Source organism: Xyrauchen texanus, chromosome 20 (assembly GCF_025860055.1).
Source record: "Xyrauchen texanus isolate HMW12.3.18 chromosome 20, RBS_HiC_50CHRs, whole genome shotgun sequence".
Classification (NCBI taxonomy): Eukaryota; Metazoa; Chordata; class Actinopteri; order Cypriniformes; family Catostomidae; genus Xyrauchen; species Xyrauchen texanus.
In genome coordinates this window covers 4,327,272-4,352,413 of record NC_068295.1, presented here as the reverse complement: position 1 = coordinate 4,352,413, position 25,142 = coordinate 4,327,272, and the positions used below count along the sequence as shown (strand labels likewise).

Genomic DNA, 25,142 nt, shown 5'->3' with positions numbered 1-25,142 from the left:
TGCATCCTCACTGCGCACGCTCACACTGAACTCAACATTAAGCGTTTAATGCTGTACGAGGGAGAGAGAGACCCGGAAGAGATGATTTAATCACACAGATTGTGGAATTACATCTGTATGGATTGGTTTGCCAGTACTCCGCTACATGTTCAAATGAATAAAATAGTGACGAAATTCTCCGCATTATCAATGTTGAACATGCACGATTGATTAAATTTGTGCGCAATAACCGCATCCACGCCAGATTTCATGCCCTGATGATGATGATGATGATAATAATTGTTATTATTACTACATTAAGAAAGTACAGAATTATATTTGGCCTACAATTGTATTAAAATAACTAATAATAACTATATAAATATTATTATTATTATACCCAAGTAATATTTCTCTAATAAGTTAATAAACTTTTACACAGCATTGCCATGAGATCTAGTTAAACCTTTGAGATGATCTCACCTTCTCTTCTGTCCACAAAATCCTGATGTCATAGGGTTGTTTAAGATTTATATATAAGAACTTACAGTGAACAGTTAAAGTGAATTTGGAGCTCTGTACATATAATATGGTTGGTGCACATTACCAAACTGAAACCAACGAAACACATCTGTTATTCTGATACTCTATACAGAACCACCTCACAAGTGATCAGAACAGAGCTCCACACGATGAGTATCACGTATGAAAGTAATGATTAAATCACATCACAGCCCTTTTCGGATTGTTATTCACAATCCATTTTATTTTGATGGATTGTTCTGCCCAACACAATGCAATAGACGTGTTGTTTTTGCATTATTTACGGCACACACTAATATTCAATTCAGACTGCTAGCACAACTTAAGTTACTTCTTTTGCTGTGGCGCTGGAGATTCAGTAGCTGCGGAGCGTGGGGTGCAGGAATCACTGCGTCAAGCACAGCCAACCAGAGACGGAACCGTCGGCAGACCTACAAAGAATAAAAAAAGAATAAAAAAATAGAAAAAGAAAGGAGAGAGAACACTAAACAACCCCTCCCACAATAACGTTACGAGCGGGGTCGTAACCGTGTTCTTATGCTGTTGTAGCCCATCCGCCTCGAGGTTCGACGTGTTGTGCATTCTGAGATGCTATTCTGCTCACTACAATTGTACAGAGCGGTTATCTGAGTTACCGTAGACTTTCTGTCAGCTCGAACCGGTCTAGCCATTCTCTGTTGACCTCTCTCATCAACAAGGCTTTCCATCCACAGAACTGCCGCTTTCTGGTTTTTTTTTGTTTTTTTGGCACCATTCAGAGTAAATTCTAGAGACTGTTATGTGCGAAAATCCCAGAAATACTCAAACCAGCCCGTCTGGCACCAACAATCATGCCACGGTCCAAATCACTGAGATACATTTTTCCCCCATTCAGATGGTTGATGTGAACACTAACTGAATCTCCTGACCCGTATCTGCATGATTTTATGCACTGCAGATAATCACTTGAATAAGTAGGTGTACAGGGGTTCCTAATAAAGTATCAGTGAGTGTATATTTACTCGTATTTACTTCATCTTGAGCTTTAATTTTGGTAGAAAAAGGAAAGGGCAGTGTGCATTTGACAGTTTATAATCTGTTGCTCTAAAATCATCGCTATATTCATGATACTGCTTAATTTTATATCGCCAGCAAAATCATTGCGATTTATATCATGAATATTCGATATGTCACCTAGTCCTACCACATAGCAATGCCCTGGTCAACCACCCACAACCAACTAGCATCGTGGTGGCAACTTTTACAACTCACATTTTCTTATACAAAACTAAAAATCTAGACTACTGTTTTTAAGAAGATCCCACCATTCTAAAAGCATTTAAGCGTTAAATGCAATTGTTTTATATTGTCAACTTGCACACCAGTTGTTAATTTTAAGGTAATCCTTGTTCTAATCCTATCTCTTCAGTCAAACGTTGTATGCAGGCCATCCGGTTTATTCTGCCCAAGGACACTGCTATGAAAGTGCTGGTCAAGTGGTACAACAGCTACAATGCCCCTGGAGGGCCCAGCATGCACCTGGAGTGGAACTTGTTTGTCACATGCTTAATGACAATGATGGGTTACAATACGGAACGATTAACGTGGACACGCAATGTGAGTGTCTCCTAAATCTGAGCACTTTTTACTTTTAAATGTTACATTGCTTTAGGATATACCAATATTTCTCAAGTACCTGGGCTAACAGGTTAAAATGAGGGTCATATAATAAATCAAGTTTATTATTTTTAATCAGCCCATCTGTTATATTGGTCTATCCTTAACCCTATTAATCACAAAATCTTTCTATGTAGATTTTGTGTATGTTTTAAAATGATGTTGTTTGAAAATTGCTTGGTGCTTAATTGAACTTTAAAGTAAATTTACATTTATTTTCTTGGCTGATGGTTGCATACTGAAGTGACTTTTGTAAAAAAAAAGCAACTGTGACATTTGTAAAAATGTTGTAGTGGTATTTGCAATTGGTCAATTACACACTTGTATGTCTTTAACTATTGTCATTAACATAATTGCTGTCTCCTCAGCTTCATTTTGACGTGCCTCTTTCACCAGTAATTGCCCCCAAGAAGGCTCGTCCTGCCGACACAGGCTCTGATGAGGTGAGTGACCTTAGACCTCAGGGTTAAACACCATTGATCATCTACAATCTCCTGTGACTTGATTTGCTATCACGGTATGTTTCTATCCTTGATAGTGTGTCAATATTTTTGGGATAATGTACAGTCAGGTCATCACAAAATAAACCCCAAATGGGGGTTCAGGACCCCCACGCAAAGCACAGCCACTTATTACACGGCTACTCATGATATATTGATTTTCCTTCAATTGTTCTATTATCCGAGAAAAAAAAAAGAGTTCATGGAATGATATGAGAGACCAGAATCAAGAATTCAAGTGCACAATACACCGATCAGCCACAACATTAAAACCACTTGCCTAATATTGTATAGGTCCCTCTCGTGCCACCAAAACGGCGCCAACCTGCATTCAGATTGACTTTACCTCAAGTGTGCTGGTTGTCTTCACTGGTGTCAGTGAAGTGCAGTTTGAAATACACTTTATTTTCATCCTAACTCCATATAAAGCCTCTGAAAGCAGCATTTTTTATTCTCAATGTGAAAATGCACAGTAAATATATATGAATGCATTAACTAATGTTAATGAATAGAATCATATCGCACAGTTCTAACAAAATTAAACATAACAAAATGTACATTAAAATTAAGCTAAATGACCCACAGATGTGTTAGTTATTCAAAATAACTATCATGTTTTTTCTACTTTTAGGGAAATGTGGTGCTAGTTTCCACATATGAGGACAGCATGTTTATTAGGACACTGACTCACGAAAAATGAATGAGTTTTTGTCACTGCGTCCGTCCGTAGGAGTGCTTCAAGGAATCGACAGCATGTTGTTGTGTCACGTGACACGGCAGAAGTTAACCCTTTAAATGACAGTCTAGAGTCTTGTGAACAGTATTCAGTTGGTTTTTATTCTCTTAAATTTGCGTTGCTTTAGCAAAGCCAAAATACATCCACGCATGTCGCACAGGGCTATATATAGACTCCATGAGATAGTATGCGAGATTGAACATTTTATTTCATATTTTGCTGTTTATCATTTCAATCACGTTATAAAAAAGTAAAAATGTCAAATTCTATAAATTTATATGATGTCATTAAATTGCATTTATACACATGTTTGGCAAAAAATTCAGGAGGTTGGAAACTAATACTGAAAATAGAATTCCACATATAACAATAATTTAATAATTTTACTATAAAAACTAATAATTTAAGTGCTATTATTTCAAAAGTACATTGTAAAATCATTAGGTTTTGCATAGATGCTGCAAGAGCCTAGTTGTCGAATTCTTCCATATTTATAATGTTTGCTGAAGTTAAAACTACATTTTGTTACGTGTTTGTGTATGTGTTGTACAATTTACATTGAGTTTACATTTATATGAATAACATGCACTAAAATGGTACTTTAAGAGAACCGGCTGCTCTGCGAGTACAATGATTTACGGTTGAATTAGCGCAGCGCACATTAACGAGAGAGAAGATGCACGGTGGTTTTTCTCTCATCCGTGCAATGTATGATTAAAATTAATGTTTATATTTTAAGTATAATAATAAAAATATATTTTATATTTTATACGCTTTGTCACCAATCCTGTTTGTGATATTCATGGACAGGATATCGAGGCGTAGTCGGGGTGGGGAAGGCGTGCGGTTCGGTGGGCTGGGGATCTCATCGCTGCTTTTTGCAGATGATGTTGTCTTCATGTCATCATCGGTCCGTGACCTTCAGCTCTCACTGGATCGCTTGGCAGTCGAGTGTGAAGCAGCTGGGATGAGGATTAGCACCTCTAAATCTGAGGCCATGGTTCTCAGCAGGAAACCGATGGAGTGCGTACTCCAGGTAGGGAATGAGGTTTTGCCCCAAGTGAAGGAGTTCAAGTACCTCGGGGTCTTGTTCACGAGTGAGGGGACAATGGAGCGGGAGGTTGGCCGGAGAATCGGGGCAGCAGGGGCGGTATTGCACTCGCTCTATCGCACCGTTGTCACGAAAAGAGAGCTGAGCCGAAAGGCAAAGCTCTCGATCTACCGGTCAATTTTCGTTCCTACCCTCACCTATGGTCATGAAGGTTGGGTCATGACCGAAAGAACTAGGTCGCGAGTACAAGCGGCCGAAATGGGCTTCCTCAGAAGGGTGGCGGGCTTCTCCCTTAGAGATAGGGTGAGGAGCTCAGTCATCCGTGAGGAGCTCGGAGTAGAGCCGCTGCTCCTTTGCGTTGAAAGGAGTCAGTTGAGGTGGTTTGGGCATCTGGTAAGGATGCCCCTGGCCGCCTCCCTAGGGAGGTGTTTCAGGCACGTCCAGCTGGGAGGAGGCCTCGGGAAGACCCAGGACTAGGTGGAGAGATTACATCTCCACACTGGCCCGGAACGCCTCGGGGTCAGCCCAGTCAGAGCTGGTTAATGTGGCTCGGGATAGGGAAGTTTGGGGCCCCCTGCTGGAGCAGCTGCCCCCGCGACCCGACTTCGGATAAGCGGTTGAAGATGGATGGATGGATGGATGGGTTTATATTTTACTTTTTGATCACCAAGTGACTGTAAATAGCAGAAAGGATATTAAAAATACATAAAGAGTATGTGGATCTCGTCTTTGGACACAAAATACACGGAACGAGCCAAAAATTGCATAATGTGTATTGACTCAAGTAGACAAATGTTAATTGTACATGTTGAAACAGTCTGTGGCAGAGTTTAACCAAAATTAGAGTTGACGTTTTTCCATGCAATGTAAATGTAACTATGGCATATCATGGCTCAACTAAAGCGATAGTGACAGCGCAATCACGTCACCTCAGGACCCAGTGCAGCCAAATAAGGTAAATTTCCTGTGTGCACTCACGAGACATCAGCACGCAGTAAAAGACAAGGCTGAATCCAGCTTCTTAAATGCCAGCTTTTTATTCTGTAAAAGGATCGCTGTGCTTAAGTTATTCACCACTACACAACTCACGAACGTTTACTAGCCAGTAGCTAATAACAGACATATTTTATTGGCATAGCGTGAAAATTTGTCACACATGCGAGTGATTTACTCACAATGTATAGGGCTGATAATATAAAACTGTTTGAAGGTGTTCACCTGTGTTTTGTTGATATGCCTACATCTATTTTGGCATCAACAGGACTGGGGATACCTCCGTTGCTCTGAGTACCATTGGCAGGTTTTCATGCGACCTGCGATGGCCGTTCAAGGCCTGGAAACCGTTTCACCCCCTGGTGGTGTGGAGATCCATGAATCCACTCTAAGGCTGGAGTCGTCTGCCCTGCTTTTCCCACATATCCCAGTTCTTTTCTATGTTCTACACCTGCTCTATGAGGATCTGAAGTTGGATGAGTTACAGCGGAGTGGGGCGAGAGCTCTGGTCGGTCTTCTGCAGCAGCTGGCCAAGTATGTATTCGATTTCAATTTGGACCTTTTTGCCACAGGTTTGTAGCTTTAATCTTTAAAGGTTATTCAGAGTTTTATTTTAGACTCTCAATAGCAAGTTAACTAGATATTTATGAGCAGAAATGTGTATTACACTTTGTATTCTGTCTTTGAAATAGGCTTTTAGATGGACAAATTCTGATCCCAAATTTCTAGGGTGTTTAATGTAACAGTTCAAGCCATAATTTGAATACATGTTTCTGCTCTTGCATATTATTGTGGTGGTATCATACTTTTCAAATGAACCTGATCCTAAATTGCACATACAACTTAGCTATCTTTGGTTGGTCACTATATGTCAGTCAGACAGTCTCTTTCTGTCCAAGTGGGTGGTTCTTGGCCAGAACAAGCTCTAGAGTGAATCTGACTTTATGCCAATTACTACACGTAGACTAAACCACTAGATATACCTCCGACTGGCCAAATAATGGCACAGGAGCTCATCAAACCTCCCAGTTCACATTGTGATCACTGCTTTTCTTTGCAGGTGGCTCCCATTTTTGGATGTGTAGTTAACTGTAATGTCAATATCATTGTTTAATGAAATGTCAAGTGTTTGCTGTTATGTGGAGGGCTTAATCAGTTTGATTAACTGGACTTAACTTTGAAAGCGTTGTTTTCTAATAACCATCCCTGACCATCTGAATATTTTTTTGGTCTGTTGTTTGTAGGTTGGCAAAAAAATATGTCTCTAAATATCTGTCTTTAAATAATTAAAAAAAATCTCCCAGAATTCAAAATGTGAGGGCAAAAATGCCCTTGTAATAAATTCTTCTGTTTTTATTTTAATTAACTTCTGATATAGTTCTTAATATTCTATTGTAGTACTAGTTATACATATTATGGCATGACATTAATGTTGATTTAATTCATATGTTGAGGGATTATAAATTCTCAATCTTTTTTAATAAATTCTCAATCTAAGTATTATTTAATGAGCGATAGCGAGACAAACAGACCCAAATGCAGAGGAACAGTTCAAAGGATTTATTTGCAATAAATGCGAGTAGTCACTGTGGATGTCGTGGAAAAGATTAGTGGAATTTTCTGTTGAAGCTTAGTGATGTGCAGAACGACACCCAGCAGGGTAGGGCGATCTAGCTCCCGACACACGGATAAAGACGAGGTATCCTCCGTGGAAACCCAGCTGACATGCAGCCAACTGGAAGGCAACCACACAGATACACTAGACAAGATAGTAAGGTTACTTCACACCAAACAACAATTTAGCCAGACATTGTCAACACTGAACATTTAACATTAAATCAGACAATCCAGCAAAGGACATGATACACAAGGGGATTAATATAGGCATGAACAAACAAAGGGCAGGTTACGCTCGCAGCTGATCAGCGTTCCTATGGAAACAATCAGGTTTCTCATGGAAACGCTGATTCCGCATGCCAGCGGCACCTGAAACACACGAGGGCAATAACATCAAGCTTGGAACAAAACAACCAGAACGTGGAGAATGAGTGTCCGAATCCCAAAACGGACCAAAAACCGAACCAAACAGGAAGTAAGGATCCAGACCACATGTCCTGGACATGAAACTTAAGACAGACAGAACAATGATGCCACGGTCCTCGTCAGACCTGACAAGATGACCGGATCGTGACATCAACGGAGAGTGCATGGCGGTCACTCGCACTCGGCGGTCACTAACAACCGGACCCACGCGCTCACACAAAGAACATACGCGAAACAAGAGACAGAAAGGGAATGATGATGCCACGGTCCTCGTAAGACAAAACACCAACCTGACAAGGTGACAGGACCGTGACAAATTGATTAAATTGAAGTATTTTACATTAATGGAAGAGAAACCATTTGTTAAATTATTAGAAATATAAATGCCCTTATAAAGGTGACTAATTGCCCCAAATTTGGGGTGGTAAATACTGCCCCTTAATTTAAAAGTTAAACTTGACACTGGTCTCTATAATTATAAGCCATTTACTGAAAATCTGTGGTCTGATATCTCTGTTATATATGCTCAAAAATGGCTTAAAAGGATGATTTTAAGAAGGCTACATGTTGGAACTGAAAAACATATGATAATCTGCCAGTCAGGCACAGCTGCTTAGTGCCAAGAGTTTCTTAATAGTATAAGATATGTGAAGTATTTAACTAGCCATGTGATCAAGTAGTTGACATTCCTTTTGGGGTAAAACTCTTTTAATGATGAGAAAATTACTTGGTGCACATACAATTTTACATTGACTGCGTTTACATGCAACACCAATAGCAACCAAAAATCAGCCTACTAAAAAAAATAATAATACAATATCATCAAAATGTAAACAGGCAAGTGCACAACACTTTCATACATGGTAAGAATGCATTTAAAGCTGTTTACGTATTATGCAAAATTAGGACGATGGGCAAAATTCTACCCGTATCAAAATGGCTTATGACCTTATCCCTATAAAGGAAAAACAATAAAGTTGTTTACATGACCACATTTACATGACTCTGCTTAAGCATAGATAGTGCATGTAAAGTTTTATAATCTACAGAATATTGAATATGTTGTAAATATTCTATATACACCTCGTTAGCATTGGTTATGAGACTTAATAAAGGTCTGTTTTTAGGTTTAAAGCCACCGGACACAGATCTTTGCAGTCTACCCCATTAATCAGTGCAGTGCTAAACTCTGTGCCGTATGAGTCATGATCTAGTTTAAGTCTAACACCAGTATTAGTGTATAAATCGAGCGCCTGGCGACTCTACCTGCAAACTATTTTTTTCCTCTCATTTCATTAGGGACCTGCGGCTGGACGATTACATTGATCTGTACTGGCGCGATTACCCCTCATTCATCAAAACGTTCAAGGAGGCCTGCGTGATTGATCAAGGTACGGGACCGTTCAATGCGGTCGGGGGCCCCTCATTAGCAGCTAAAGGCATTTCTATTAATTTACCAGACAATGCTGGCTTGTTAGGGGGTGCAGCACTAGATGTGCTGGTGGCCATGTTCAATGTTTGATTGACAGGATTTGTTACCATGGGAACCATTTCAAGTGAATTGATTAGTTGTATATGTGGGAATTTGACAAATTACGTGGACTTCTATTGAGACTGGCCACCACTTCTTTTCAGTTTTTCACCATTTTTAATCACCTTATTGCTTCACCTAAATAGTCTTGTGGTGTGACTAAATTAATTATTAAAAGTTTAAATATTTCTCACATGATGAACTTTCTTAGTACACATTTCTTGCCTTATTGTGCATGACTCGTGTGCATGCATGTTATTCCAAATAATAATTCTTTATATTTCATCAAAATGTATTATTATGCTCCGTATCTGAAATTGTAATTGGAGTGGTGGCGTCGTAGTGGGCTAAAGCACTGAGCTGGTAAGCAGAAGGTTGTCGGTTCGAACCCCACGACCACCACCATTGTGTCCTTGAGTAAGGCACTTAACTCCAAGCCATTGTCCCTGTAATAAGTGCACTGTAAGTCGCTTTGGATAAAAGCGTCAGCCAAATGCATAAATGTAAATGTAAATTGATTTATTTTTGGCTGACATCACCAAGCCCATGCAGGCTATTTGATTATGTTAACAAATAGCTGTTTAGACATAGTTTTAGCAAACTCACATTAAGGACTGGCCATCATAATCATAACGAGTCAATCAATTGATTAAAATTAGGGCTGTGAATCAATTACATTTTTTAAACGAATTAATCGCACCGTTTTCAGTTATTAATCGTGATTAGTCATGGAACATGATACATTACAACAAAAGTATAATCTTAAACATATTTACTTTATACTGTGTCTCAAAAAACTGGCAAGAAATTGGCTAGTCATTTATTTTAATTATTTAATTATGTACATGTTAAAACGTTCATTTTGTTTGCGCAGATAGTTAATTAGACACATTTTTACAGGTATAAACCTATGATACAAGTATGTGTATGCATGCCATGAAATCTGTATTTGCCGTAGTTAAACGCTGGGCAAAAACTTCTGGTGTTTTACAATTGACTTTTTTTAAGAATAGGATCAAATGGGCAGTTTCCAATTAATATCAAACTTTATTGGCAAGATAAACTTAAGTGTACATTGCCAATACATTATTAGACACTATATACATACAGATATAAAACAAGCTGAATGCTTAAGTTTAATTTGCTGTAGTTTTAAATCTCAAAAATATTATATTCTTTGGCTGACATCTATCTGCGTGTACTGGGCCTCTCTCCTTTTGTTTTGATTTCGACAGTTGTTCAGATGATGGTGAGTGAGTGTTTTCGGGCGATATGAAGAGATACGGCAGCTTGCCCATATCTCTCCCACACCTGGCTCACTGCTTACGGGGAAGACTCCATTCTCTGTAGTCCGTACAGTAAAACCGCTCCAGTGTTTTTTATACCTGTGACATGTTTCATGTGTAATGAATAAGCGTGCAATGCTCCACACAATCCGTTTCTGTGCTAGGATCTGCAGTCGAGTCGGGTGTGAAATTTATATATACCAGTTTTAGCCACAGGACGTGGGAATTTCAGGAAGTAAAAAAAGCGCATACTGCATTAATTGCATTAAACAGTCAACTATTACATTTCCCAGCACTAATCAATTTTCTTATTAAAGTGATTCTATTAAAATCAAGTTTCACTCAGATATACATCACTTAATGAAGTTGCATGTATAATTCTAAAACAATTAGATAAATATTGTTTAAAATACTTTGGATATAACCACTGTCACTTCTGTTATATGACATGTCAACTGTCCATGTTCAGATCAGTTGGAGTTGATGGCTTGGCCGGTGTTTCTGAATGGAGATGCACCTTGTGTGTTCGATTGGCTCAGTCGTTGTCTGAGAGGGCAAGACGTGGCTCCTTTTCCCTACCTGCCCAGCATCTGTGAGAGAACAAAGCTACTGGTTCTGGTAAGGACCAAAATGAATTATTTGAATGGATGTATTTGTAAGTCTGGTTCAAACAACTCAATGGCCACGTGCACACTGCAGCTAAATATGGATGCCACTCCACTTTTGCTTGCTTGATCCTGTTCTGTTCACTAGGGTTAAGTGATGTTGAATATGCACAATATACTGTAATTGCAATGATTTTTATGAACGAATGTCACCATGATTTTAATGCACTTTTATTATTCCATTTATTTCATTAAACTGGTTTCACAATCCTTCAGAGCTGCACAATTCATCAGAAAACATCAGATTCACAATATATTCTCATGTGATTATTAAACCACAAAAAGCTCAGATTGAATTAAATTAATACATGATCTGCGTGTGCTTCAGTGAATGGTGTACGCTCTGGTCTGCATACATGTGCAGGGCTCATAACTGTTATTTACTGTTTTCAGCATTCCTGGTGCAAAATGTAACGCTGTAACCACATTTACATGCACTTATGAAAATGGTTTAATTCCAGGGTTTTTGCAGAATACGGTGCTCTGAAATGTCATGTAAACAAGAACGGCGATTTCCTTACGCCATTTAAGGGATTAAGAGAAAGCGGTTTAACACACCTAGGTTTCTCCCGGAGAAAGCTGCTTATGTGGTCATGGAAACAAGAAGCCAACAAAACATTTCTGGGAATACAGTGGGAAAAGCAAATACACCATAAACTATACCCATTCATAAACACCACTGTAAAGTATCTACAGTCCCTCACGTTCATGTATGTGTTCCCGGAGTATTTTACCAGATGTTTGTTTATTTTCCACCAAAATAAAGGCCCCAGGTGAAGGTGTGTGTGTGTGTGTGTGTGTGTGTGTGTGGTGTGTGTGTATATACACATATACACACACACATATACAGAATATGATAAAACAAGTCTAATCCTCAAAATAATAATAGTAGTTTAGCATTATATTGTTATAATAAACTTGACTGAGCCCAACAATAATAATTCTGTATTATAATCATATTCAACAAGGTTTCAAAGCTTATATGACAATTATTTAATAAGTCTTCCTTGTGTTTTTTTTTTTAACACATTTTTGAAGACATTAAAAAAAGACATGCCTTCATTATTTTTAACGAGACTTTTACTTCATACATCAAACGTTTCGATTCTACTTGGCTACAACGGCTGTTTGGTTGAAATGATGGTTCCTCTAATTTAAAATATGTTGAGAAATATTGAGAATATTTGCTGCTATATCGCCCAGCCCTGCTGTACACACTGAATTGAAAACAACAGTGACCAATCGTATTCACTCCTATCATTCACTGCGTTTTCAGTAAATCCACATAGTTTGTACAAAAACCATATTAAAATCGTGTTTTCCAGACATGGAAATTATTTAAATCTTAAAAAGTCATGGAAACATTTTTCTAGTTTTCCTGCATTTAACTAGTTGTCACTCCCAAAACTTTGCAGTGTGTATGTGACCAGTCAGTCCTCTTAGGGTTCCAGAATGCCCAACAGGGGGTGCAGAGAAGCTGGGTCTCATGCCCTTATCTCACACATGTTCTGTGTAAATGTCAAGCAGTTAGATGGCAGAGTGCTGCAAGCTAATCATAATGACATTTTACGAGCACTGAGTCCTCCCTGGGCGTTCTCGACGTCCTGTGTGTGTATGAGAGATGCCCCACCTTAATTAATTCATGAAAGTGCAGGGCTGAATCACTCGTAAGGTTGCTGGGAGGGGTCACTGGTGCAGTGTGTGTGTGTGTGTGTGTGTGTGTGTGTGTGTGTGTGTGTGTGTGTGTGTGTGTGTGTGTGTGTGTGTGTGTTTGTGTACTTCCATCAGACCCTGCAAAATGACGCACAACCCCACGGTGCTGACAACCTGTTAAGCAATTATGGACTGTGTTTACCCCACTGTCCCTTAGATTAGAGTCCAGAACATTAGAGCATCCATTTAACCCTCTCTCTCTCTCTCTCTCTCTCTCTCTCTCTCTCTCTCTCCCCATGTCTCATACACTAACACACTCTCTCTCTCTTTCTGCCTCTCTCTGCCTGTCTTTGACTTTTTCCAACCCTTTTTCTTCTCTGTGATATTTAATAGAGTTTGCTAAGGCAAGCATCTCTAATATTACTGCATATGCTTTGGATTATGTATTTGAACAGACCTCTATTTCTAAGTATTAAACTTCTGTATGTATTTCGTCCGGCATTGTTTGTGATATAGAGATAAATGATTCTTCAAATCATATGACTTGCTGAGGGTTGTGCTATTACTTCTTTAAGTGATCAGACTTGCAATGAAAAGACTTATCCACATGTAAATACAGTTATTAATGCTACCTTCACGTCTATGACGGTATTACTGTAATAATAACAACGAGATGACAACTTTGAGATTCCACTCATGGCTATTCAAGTCCTCAGACATCATTTATTTCTGTGGCAATGCTGGTAACAGCAAAATGGATGCATGTGTAAATCACTGCATGAATTCGTAACTTCACCTCTATGCACCGATGAGCCAAAGCATTATGACCACTCACAGGAACCAAATATCTTTGATCATTTCCTAACAAGGCCACATGTCAAGGTCTGGGTAGATTAGATGGTAAGCGAACAATCAGTTCTCGTAGTCAACGTATTGAATGCAGGAGGAATGGGCAGGAGTAAAGACCTGAGCAACTTTGACAAGGGTCAAATTGTTATGGCCAGATGACTGGGTGCTCCCAGTCAGCATTGGTGAGTACCTACTGACAGTGGCCCGAAGAGGAACAAACCGCAAACCGGCGACAGGGTGTTTGGTGCCCAATGCTCTATTGTGGCACAAGTCAAAGAAAATGTTAATGATGGTTACGAAAGGAATGTGTCACAACACACAGTGCATCGCATCTTGCTGCTTATGAGGCTGTGAAGCCGCAGACCGGTCAGAGTTTCCATTATGACCCCTTTCCACTGTCGAAAGTGCCTACAATGGACGAGGGTCGGAACTGGACATTGGATCATAGAGGAAGTTCGCCTGATCCGATGAGTCTCATTTTCTTTTATATCATGTGGACGGCCGTGTACTAGGCGCCGTTTACCTGGGGAAGTGATGGCACCAGGATGCACTGTGGGAAGACGACAAGCCGGTGGAGGGAGTGTGATGATCTGGGCAATGTTCTGCTGGGAAACCCTGGGTCAGGCAATTCATGTGGATGTCAATTTGACATGTGCCACCTACCTAAAGATTGTTGCAAACCAGGTACACCCCTTCATGGCAGTGGTATTCCCTGATGGATAATGTGCCCTGCCACACTGCACATATTGTTTAGGAATGGTTTGAAGAACATGTCAAAGAGCTCAAGGGGTTGTATTGCCCTCCAAATTCCCCAGTTCTCAATCCGATTTGAGCATCTGTGGGATCTGCTGGACAACAAGTCCGATCCACAGCGGCTCAACCTCACAACTTACTGGACTGAATGATCTGCTGCTAATGTCTTGGTGCCAGATACCACAGGACACCTTCAGGGGTCTTGTAGAGTCCATGCCTTGGCGGGTTGGTGCTGTTTTGGTGGCACGCGGAGGACCAACAGCATATCAGGCAGGTGGTCATGATGTTTTGGCTCATCAGTGTATGTACTTGCTAAATGTTTATGAACAAAGAAAGTGCTTCAGGTTATCTCTGGCTATAATATAAACTCGTATCAAACAAAAATATATATAAACCAACTTTAACTGCGGAGTCTGTTGCCATTTTGGTCAAGTTCAGGCTTTAATAGAATTTGAAGTTTGCAACTTGTAATTAGGAATTCTACATAGACTTGAAAATGTTTCAACAAGTGGGAATTTCAAAATTGCTGTATTTGTTAGGGTTGTGAGGGATTAATAAATCGAGTAGGGATGGGCACGAGTACTCAAGGACTCTGGTACTCAGATGTGGCAGCAATGATCGTTCATGAAAAAGCTGATCGATACTGATCATGCATGATGTGACTTTTCACTTAATTCAAAATCCAGTGACAAATACCTGACAACTAAACACAAACTTATTTGTAATTTTGAGATTGATTACATTGTGACTTAGAGGAGTACATTGATTATCAAACAAACTGATATGATGCTGCAATGCTATCATTACAATAATCAACACAAAGAGAGTGTAATTAACCATGTGTACACACACACACACACACACACACACACACTTAAACGCCAGGCACGTTTGCTAGTGTACAGCAGGCGAAACAGCTAGACAGAGCGCAGTTAAATGGAACACAATGCAGCATCTTCAAAACTGAACTTACGCACATATTAAAACGCAGTGGTTATGGTTATCTCCTGTTATTTGAAAATAGACTGTTCAGACAGTCACTAAAAAAACTGGTGCGCACATACTAAGATTACCACATTCTTTCAGAGTTGGGCAGCGATTCTTCACATAATGACAAAATATGATGCATTTGATTATGCAACCTTTTGTACATTTTGTTACATACTATTTTATAACAGCCTATAATAATAAAGAGACGATGCACTGGAACAACAAGACACAATGGAGCGCCATAGACGTTTGTCAGACATGTTATTAATTGCCCCTTGACTACTTTACAAGCACTCTAGTAATTAGTCTGAGTACTCGAGTAGACAAAATGACCAAAATGCCCATCCATAAAATAGAGTACTAATTCTGCAACAGTTATTCACTATTAAAAACACTGCTCGCAAAACATTTTTTCCTCTGAATTCTACTGTACTTTCCCTTTGGATCTGCACAAGCAGAGCACATTTTCTAAAAAGCCAACTTTCACTACTTATTTTCACTATGTTTTTAAGAACTTGTGAAACAATAAAAATGTGATAGACTTAATGTAGACTCTAGAGTTTATAATATGTTTTCAATATAAGCTCCGAGGGAGTGCAACATTTTTTTCATTTCATTTTTACCCTTATTTTTAGATCTTTTTATTTGTTGTCAATGCAAATTGTTCATTTCAGTTATTCCCAAAAGAATAGTATAAAGAAGTTAGCTAACTTTAAAACCATTCGTGGTAACTTCTGTGAATAAAACAAAAAATATTTATTTCACATACAAGGCATAACATTTTGAACTTGAATTTGAATTTACGAGTAATCGATTACTCTGTAATCTACAGTACAGTAATTCTGACATGATGTGAACTAATCTCTCAGGTGATCTGATCGCAAGTGGACAGCGTTAATAAATCTAGGTGTAAACGGGGTCTAATATGTTTTGTTATAGAATCACAAAAAACACATTCGGAAGTAGGCAGAAACGCATTTGAGGAGGGACCCAAACCAAAGTCAGACAGATTTGAGGTTGGGCTCGTTTGACCTAGACCATAAGCAACTGCACAGAAACGCCCTTGCAAACACCCACAACAACACCCTTGCATTGCAACAATTTTGCACAGGCAAACATCTCTTGCATTTGCTTTTGAAATTTTAAACATCTTGCTACTAAACCATCTTCCTGCGTAATATCTCTGCTGCTGCTGAAATTCATGTTCTAAATGAGCTGTGTGCTCCAGAGGCAACATATATTACCTGTGTGCTGCTGTTATGATGTGTGCAATCATACATGTGGTTGATGACCACATTCCTGTATCACGTCACAATGAAACATGTTAATTCTCCCCACACATGACAGCAGTAAACCCAAACCACACAGGTGCTGTCCCAAGGCTAATACTCACTCTAGTTCTATTTTTTAACCATTGTCCTCTTCTTCTGTCTCTCTCTCTCTCCCTCTGTCTATCTGTGTCTCAGAGCTATGCCCTCTACATGGTGGGAGATGAGGACGCAATCTCGACTAACATGCAAAAGTACCTCTCCAGACTGTCAGCAGGTGGGCTCGCTGTGATGGGATGCTTTAGTTTGTATGTGTACGATCAGAAGCTTATGAGGCGGTCTTTAAAATCCTCAGACCTATTTACCGATATGTTCACACTAGAATGTTAAATAGTTTAAATCAAGCATCCAAAATTGTAATGTTAATTTTAAAAACCGTTTTAGTACTTTCAAAACAGCTTTACGGGAAATCATGCATTAACAGAAAATGAAACTGTAATAGTTATAAAGTCTGAGAGTCATCATGGTGTAATTGTAAATTGTGTATAAAAATAAAATAGTTAATTAATCAATGGTTTTAGAAACCCCGAAGGCGACTGTGGCAAGGAACACAAAACTCAAAGATGTTGGTTAATGGAGAAAAATAACCTTGGGAGAAATCAGACTCACTGTGAGGGCCAGTTCCCCTCTGACTAACATCATGAATATAATGCCAATATTACTCATGTATAGTGCAAGTCATGGTTTAAAATTAGTAAACCAAGTAAGTGCTAAGGGACGTGCTAGTCCATCCTGGATTAACTGCAGAAGTTCACATAACCCTAGTTTCCATCCATCTTTCGCGCTATTTTGTTATCTAAAAAGTGAAAATGCGGGGGCGAAAATTGAGACATTTGCCGCCTTCAGCCTGTTTCCATTAAAATGGCCTTTTATCAATAAAAATGGTGTGCATGATGACATCATATTTAAAAAAACACTTTGTCGCATAGGTTTTGGTTTAGTGCAAAAGAAATCTGCCCTGAAGCCGTTTCCATACAGAAATGTGTTTATCGCTAATTCACCTCCCAGATGCCCCTAATTTCTTTCCTCTGAAGTTTGGGCAAAATGGGGAGATTATTGAGACAATTCATTGAAATTAGTCATCTTACTGTCATTTTAATTTAACAAATAAAAGCAATCAGAAGAGGAAGATTTGCAATCAAAAGGGAGCAGTTGCCCTTCTGATAGGACTGTAATATTGGTCCTGATGTTGTTCATAATCGCAGGATGGCACCGGTTCCAACCCAAAAGCGGATCGTCATGGCCCCGTTCAAGCTGGCAACCAAAAGCTTGTTTTCTGAATGTGAACTCAGCATTGGACAAATAGTTGTGATTAGTTTAGAGTCTTGAAAAAAGTGCAGAACATTCTGAGAATGTTATTCAGCTGACTTTTTTCATCTACAGAACAGGGTAAAGCTAATTTAAGTTTGTGTAAAGAAAAGGCATATATAGAGTGCATCCCGAAAGTATTCACCGCCCTTCACTTTTTCCACATTTTGTCATGTTACAGCCTTATTCCAAAATTGATTAAATTCATTATTTTCCTCAAAATTCTACAAACAATACCCCATAATGACAACATGAAAGAAGTTTGTTTGAAATCTTTGCAAATGTATTAAAAATTACAAAAATCTCAGGTACATAAGTATTCACAGCCTTTGCCATGACATTCAAAATTGAGCTCAGGTGCATCCTGTTTCCACTGATCATCCTTGAGATCATCCTTGATTGGACATGATTTGGAAAGGCACACACCTGTCTATATAAGGTCCCACAGTTAACAGTGCATGTCAGAGCAAACCAAGCCATGAAGTCCAAGGAATTGTCTGTAGACCTCCAAGACAGGATTGTATCGAGGCACAGATCTGGGGAAGGGTACAGAAAAATTTCTGCAGCATTGAAGGTCCCAATGAGCACAGTGGCCTCCATCACCTGTAAATGGAAGAAGTTTGGAACCACCAAGGCTCTTCCTAGAGCTGGCCGTCCGGCCAAACTGAGAGATCGGGGGAGAAGGGCCTTAGTCAGGGAGGTGACCAAGAACCCGATGGTCACTCTGACAGAGCTCCAGCGTTTCTCTGTGGAGAGAGGAGAAACTTCCAGATTAACAACCATCTCTGCATCACTCCACCAATCAGGCCTGTATAGTAGAGTGGCCAGACGGAAGCCACTCCTCTGTAAAAGTCACATGACAGCCTGCCTGGTGTTTGCCATGAGAAACAAAATTCTCTGGTCTGATGAAACAAAGATTGAACTCTTTGGCCTGAATGGCAAGCGTCATGTCTGGAGGAAACCAGGCACCGCTCATCACCTGGCCAATACCATCCCTACAGTGAAGCATGGTGGTGGCAGCATCACGCCGTGAGGATGTTTTTCTGCGGCAGGAACTGGGAGACTAGTCAGGATTGAGGGAAAGATGAATGCATCAATGTACAGAGACATCCTTGATGAAAACCTGTTCCAGATCTTCCTATAGGACAGCGATCGCGAAAAACACATTTTACAACACATTTACAAACACACAAAAAAAAAAACACATTTTAATAAAAATACAGGAAATAAAATGGTATTTATCTTATAAATCGATTAATTGAAAAAATAATCAAAGATTAATTTTATCAAGAAGTGATGGGAGAGAGACTTGAATTTAGTCCTGGAGGATGAAGAATGGGGTAAAAATGTCAAGTCTATGTCTAGAGATGCAAGGGTGCGCCTCATTCAATTTAAGAGTCTGCATCATTTTTATTGGAATCCCTCTAGATTGCATAGGCTTGGTCTTATAGACACACCCACCTGTTGGCGATGCCAATCATAGCCCAAGTTTTTTGGTATTGTATTAAGATTCAAGAGTTTTGGTCGAGGGTTCAGAGTTATGTCTGAGATCCTGAGCACTCAGATTTCACTCTGCCCCAGACTTTGTATTTTAGCGGGTGTTAATGTAGGCAATAAACACATTATAAAACTGGGTCCTTACCAGTGTGGTGAAGATTGGCAGTAAAGTGATCCTTGGGGGATGGAAGTCGGCTGGTGCGCCCACATTTCATGAGTGGTGCAACGAATTGGGAAGTGTTGCAGCCTTTGAATTTTTTTTGCATAGACTGCTGGGTAGCTTTGGTGCCTTTGACAAGAAGTGGGACACTTATTTGTCCTTAGAGGGTTGCCAGGGAGGAACAATGGAGAGGGACAGTTTAAATGGTGTTTATGTCATGGATTAATATGTGGAACCCTTTTATTTTTTTGTTGTGCAATTGTTGGTTTTCAGTGAGTATTTCCTTGGACTGTCTGCTTGTGTTTGTGTCTGTTATTATTCGGTGTCTGGCCACTGGGATGTGTGTTAGGTGGGTGGGGGTGGCGGAGGGGGCATATTTTGATGAAAGTTGATTCCGTGTTTTCATGTGCTGATTGTGTTTGATTTGAGTTTGGAATAAATAAAAATTGTTAATGACAAAAAAAAAGATCGATTATCAAAATAACCATTAGTTGCAGCCCTAAATTAAATGCAGGTGCTTTAAATGTACTGTAAGTACAATGCAACAACATGTATCTACATAAGTATGTTATATCAAAAGCTTAAGTACATAATAGTTTAAGACACCTAATATATTTTACATTTGTCATTTAAATTAAGTTTTCATTAGTTTTCGCTCTGATTGCTAGTTTTAGTTTTTCATTATTATTATTTTAGTATTTAGTATTTTAGGGCAACCAAAATGTAATGCATTAACTGATATTATTTAAATATGTTCTACAGCATTACCCTTTTAATGTGTTATCACAATCTAGTGGCAATTTCATGTTACATGAAGGAATGTTGTAAAGGTTTCATATGTTCATATTCATTTTGATAGTTCGAGGTCATTAGTTTTGTCATTAGTCACTTGTTAGTGAGGCTAATAGGAAAACACGACTTCAATTTGAAAGGGAGTGTAAAGACTGGACTGATGAATCCAGATTTACCCTATACCAAAGCGATGGGTGCGTCAGGGTAAGAAGGGAAGTGCATGAAGCGATGCCCCCATCATGCATAGTGCCCATTGTACAAGACTCTGGAGGCAGTGTTATGATCTGGGGTTGCTTCGATTGGTCAGGTTTAGGCTCCGCAACATTATGCGGCAATGAAATGAAGTCAGCTGACTACCTGAATGTACTGAATGACCAGGTCATCCCATCAATGGATTTTTTCTTCTCTGACGGTACGGGCATATTCCAGAATGACAATGCCGAGATTCATCGACTCAAATTGTGAATGAGTGGTTCAGGGAGCACGAGGAATCATTTTCACATATTAATTTCACCCCATTGAAAGTATTTGGGATGTGCTGGAGATGACCTTACGGAGTGGTTTGACTCTCCCGTCATCAATACAAGATCTCGACCAAAAATGAATGCAACTGGATGGAAATACATTTCCAGAGTTGCATTAAAACGCTGCATAAGGTAAAAAAAATGCCACAATGAATGCACGCTGTAATCAAAGCTAAAGACGGTCCAAAGAAATATTACAGTATGCAACTTTTGTTTTTGGCCAGGCAGTGTATTAAATCTGCTTAATATGTGCTGATAATTTAAATCCTGGGTAAATATTCGTAAACCTGTTAAGATCATGTCCAAGTCGTATTTCAGCCTAAAATAAGGAACAAAACTTTGCATACAGACCATTTTAGATGTTTTCCATTATGACATGTTAATTAAACATATTTTCTTATGTTTTTTGTAATGCAAAAAATAATTTATAACAACAGGGATGGAAACTACCTGCCTTTCAGCTAAATGAAGCTAATTTACCCAAATTGTTTAGTAAAGTTTTCCACATTTTAATTATTAAAATCACTTGAAAGGATTACTTTAAGCTTAAAAACTTAAAGCTTTAAATACAATAGACAAATCAACTGAAAATATACATTTGAAACACCTGTAATGACTTCCTCACCTCTCATGAGTTTACATCCCTGTATTAGAAGTTATTTATTTTGGAGTGAAATAAATCACATTTCTTCTTGGGTTTACTCACCTGCTCATCAAAAAAACAGCATGTGTTTACTTTTTTTTTTTTTTTTTGCAATTGTATTAATCTTTACTGATTTGTTCTGTCTATTTGCAGGGCAAAAGAAAAACATCAGTGAACCTTTTCTAAGAAGGTACTCATAGTTTATACAATGTCATGTGCTTTATTGTTGTTTTCCTAGATAAGTCTTGGGTCATAAGATCTAGTCAGCTGATTTTCTCTGTTTGATTGTTGGGTGTGTTCTACAGGGAGAGCAGTGTGAAGTCCGCTCCTTCATCCGGCTGTTTGGCTGAGAAACTGGTTGTGTGGTTGGCCTCTGCAGGTCAGATTGACTTAACAAATACAGTTCTTTCAACCTGCACGCCCAGAAAAATGTGATCTACACAAGTACTCAAACATAGATGCAAATGCTTGTCCTGTTATGCTTAACATGCCGTCTTGCATTATTTCGGCAGTGACAATCCTCAAATGCCTGTGCCATTAAACATGAGGAGTTATTTTTCTGGTAGCTAGTTATACAGTACTGTGCAAAAGTCTTGAGTCTTAAGATGGTTATTTATATCTTCAGCTTTGGTGTGTCAATGGGAAATATAAATGTTAGACTCCCAAACATTACTTTTGCAAATAGAAAAGATTGAAATAGAAGAACAGTGAGCCCTGCAACAGATGTCATGAAGCCCACAAAGCCCCCACTGAACATCGAGTCAGTCTGAGATTACATAAAGAGACAGAAGCAATTGAGACAGCCTAAATAGAAGAACTGTGAATTATCCAAGAAGCTTGAAACATCCGATCTGCCAACAACCAAGAAAAACTGTGTCCAGGTGTATCTAGGAGAATTTGGGCTGTTTTAAATGCAAAGGTGGTCACACCAAATATTGATTTAGCTTTTAAATGTGTACTGGACTTTGTATGACATTAAGTGATAAATGAAAACTAGTTATGTCATTATTTTTGAAGACATCCTCACTATGCAACATTTTTCACAAGTGTCTAAAATGTTTGCATAGCGCTGTATATTATAACTGTCGTTTAACTAACTTGCTTTTCAAGATTCTCTTCAAACTGGTGCTCTGCTATGACAATAGTTCACCTAAAAGAGAAAACCGATTATAGCACCCCTGGTTGCGATTCTGAAAATGCATTTCATATGTGCATTGCTTTATGAAGTGAGTTTCAGCACATTTTAGAACGCAACAGTGCATAAAATCAAGCTTGCGTAGCTAGAAGCGCCACTTGTGTAGAGTATGTTTCTAGATCAGGTTCGCTATCCTTCTAAAGACATGCAATTTATATTGAGTTTAGCATAGTATTTATGTGTCTAATAAGATTCTTTAGTGTTTGTTTCACATGTGCTTGATTCTTGCATCAGGATTTACATTAAAGGATCTGGAGTCAGTTCCATTTGGTGTGGCACTGCCAATCAGAGATGCCATCTACCAGTGCAGAGAACACCCCTGCTCTGATTGGTCTGAGGAGGTCTGTGCTCTAATTGGACGACAGGACCTCACCAGGCAGGCTCACAAAGTGACCCTAGCCCATCGCAAATCGGTAAGAAAGTGAATGACATGTGGAGTTCAGTGTATGTGTAAACGTTGTCATAGAAATTGTGGTGTTCATGTGGAGCGAATATAATTCATTTTAAAGGCTACAAATATAATGGCAAAATTCATTTCAGACTGCATTTATAGTTTATTTTCATGTATTTGTTTAGTTTTTTAGGTAAAAGTCAAATATCGTAGAAAACATGAAATATAAAGTTAAGATACAATATTTTTACTAGGATGCACCAATATGAACACATTGTCCAATACCTATTTTAACAAGAATCCAGAGGCTGATTTTTTGATATTTTGTCTCTTAATAGCATTATTTTATCATAAGATATTTTGCGTTTAAAAGCTATTTTATCATTCTAACAATAAATAATTTCCATTGAACGTGGATTGGATCTGTTAAACCATGACAGGCCAAAATTTTTATTAGAGCCACTATGAAATACAAGATTAAAAAAAAAAAAGGTAAATATTTAAAAAAGATGAAAGAATATGGTGCAAATACAATGCAAAAAATGTATGTAGTTAAGAATAAATAAACTCCATTTTCATGCTTATGATCAACATGCTGATTTTTTGCGACATTAGACCTTTGTCTTATCCCTAGACTGTAGGTTTGAACGTAATGCTGGAGCCTCTTTTGACCAGCGAGGCTGAGGAGGAAGAGGATGGTATGACTGACCTGCACCCGGAGGTGACGGGACTGATCTGGAGTCAGGACCTGAGGGTGCAGGAGGTCAGGCGTCTGCTTCAGAGCTCCAGACCTGTACGGGTCAATGTGCCCCACCTGCCTGAAGTCAGTGATCATGAGTACATTGAGGAGAAGGAGAACAAGTGAGTGACTCAACTGTCCCTATTTATAGAGGTAGCAAACCTCTTCAAGAGGTCTTTAAAGAACTAGTCTAGTTAGTCACTGAAGAAGAAATGCCTGCGAGGGATGCTCGAGATGTAAAAAATTAAAAAATCCTCAAATGCAGTTTATACCGTGTTTAAAATTGAAAGGGAAAGTTCACCTAAAAATGAAATTTCACTCAGTGTTTACTTTCCCTCATGATGTCCTAGATGTATACGACTCTTTCTTCTGCTGAACACAAAATTATAAAATCGTACATCGAATCAGTTTTGGGTTAGAACAGATCAAAATGTAACTCCTTTTACACTGTACATTTTGACAGTAGTCTCCATGGCGATCATGATTTCTAGCTCTAATACTCTTCCTATAGCATCATTTAGCGCTCTGCGAATGTGTCAAGCACTAGGATGTGTAATCGATCTTGAAACCATGATCAGGCCTAGAGACTGGAATGGCAAGATGTACAGTGAATATTAGTTACATTTTGGTCTGTTCTCATAGAGACCTATATACATGCTCAATGTTGATTATAAATTATATGCAGCTATCATAGCACGAAGAATAGAAGTTTTACTGCCTGAACTCATGATCAAACTGGGTTTATTAGAGAAAGGCAGACTCAGGATAATGGACATCTATATTTCTGGCTGTGCCTCATGATATGTAGTGTCCGTATTGAGGGGTTAATATTGAGTTTAGTTGCCAAAAAGGCATTTGATGCAGTAAATTGGGCATATATATTTAAGACTCATGAAGAGGTTTCATGAGGAGGTTCTAACGTCAATCAAATGCCTATATAATAAGCCACATTCAAGACTAAAAGATAAATTAGAGTGTATCAAATGCTTTAATTCCTGAGGGAGGAACCAGACAGGGGTGTCCTCTTTCACCCCTCCTCCTTGCATTGTATATAGAACCACTTAGTCAATCGATTATTCAATAGATTGATATAAAAGGAATTGATATAGTCAGATCAGAACATAAAATTGCCCTCTTTGCTGATGACATTTAAATTTATTTAAGAGATCCTTCAAATTGCCTTCCTGTATTAATAAATCTCCTACATACCTTTGGGTCTTCAAGTTAAATATACTATTGATTTATAGTTATAATCCTCCATTAAATATAAAAAACGAATATAGTTTTGATTGGCAGAAAGAATCAATTAAATATCTTGGGGTTCACCTATGTAAAGA

At 38.8% G+C, this 25,142-nt stretch overlaps 1 protein-coding gene and 1 long non-coding RNA gene across 4 annotated transcripts in view; one reads left to right on the top strand and one right to left on the bottom strand.

The window, feature by feature from the left end:
• Positions 1-25,142, bottom strand: part of LOC127660374 (uncharacterized) — a 77,704-nt gene that overhangs the window by 2,152 nt on the left and 50,410 nt on the right. The window contains exon 3 of one of the 2 annotated variants that reach the window (XR_007972633.1): positions 854-953. This is a non-coding gene — a long non-coding RNA (uncharacterized LOC127660374). Of the gene's footprint in view, positions 1-720; positions 954-25,142 lie in introns of those variants that run through there. The other variant, XR_007972634.1, reaches the window with a different exon arrangement.
• LOC127660370 (anaphase-promoting complex subunit 1-like) overlaps positions 1-25,142 on the top strand; it is a 100,881-nt gene that overhangs the window by 31,064 nt on the left and 44,675 nt on the right. For both annotated transcript variants that reach the window (XM_052150509.1, XM_052150508.1), the window contains exons 17-26: positions 1,931-2,118; positions 2,547-2,621; positions 5,727-5,992; positions 8,801-8,892; positions 10,788-10,936; positions 16,695-16,773; positions 21,634-21,670; positions 21,786-21,859; positions 22,910-23,088; positions 23,701-23,927. In XM_052150509.1, coding sequence (XP_052006469.1) covers positions 1,931-2,118; positions 2,547-2,621; positions 5,727-5,992; positions 8,801-8,892; positions 10,788-10,936; positions 16,695-16,773; positions 21,634-21,670; positions 21,786-21,859; positions 22,910-23,088; positions 23,701-23,927 — 1,366 coding nt within the window. The remainder of the gene's footprint in view (positions 1-1,930; positions 2,119-2,546; positions 2,622-5,726; positions 5,993-8,800; positions 8,893-10,787; positions 10,937-16,694; positions 16,774-21,633; positions 21,671-21,785; positions 21,860-22,909; positions 23,089-23,700; positions 23,928-25,142) is intronic.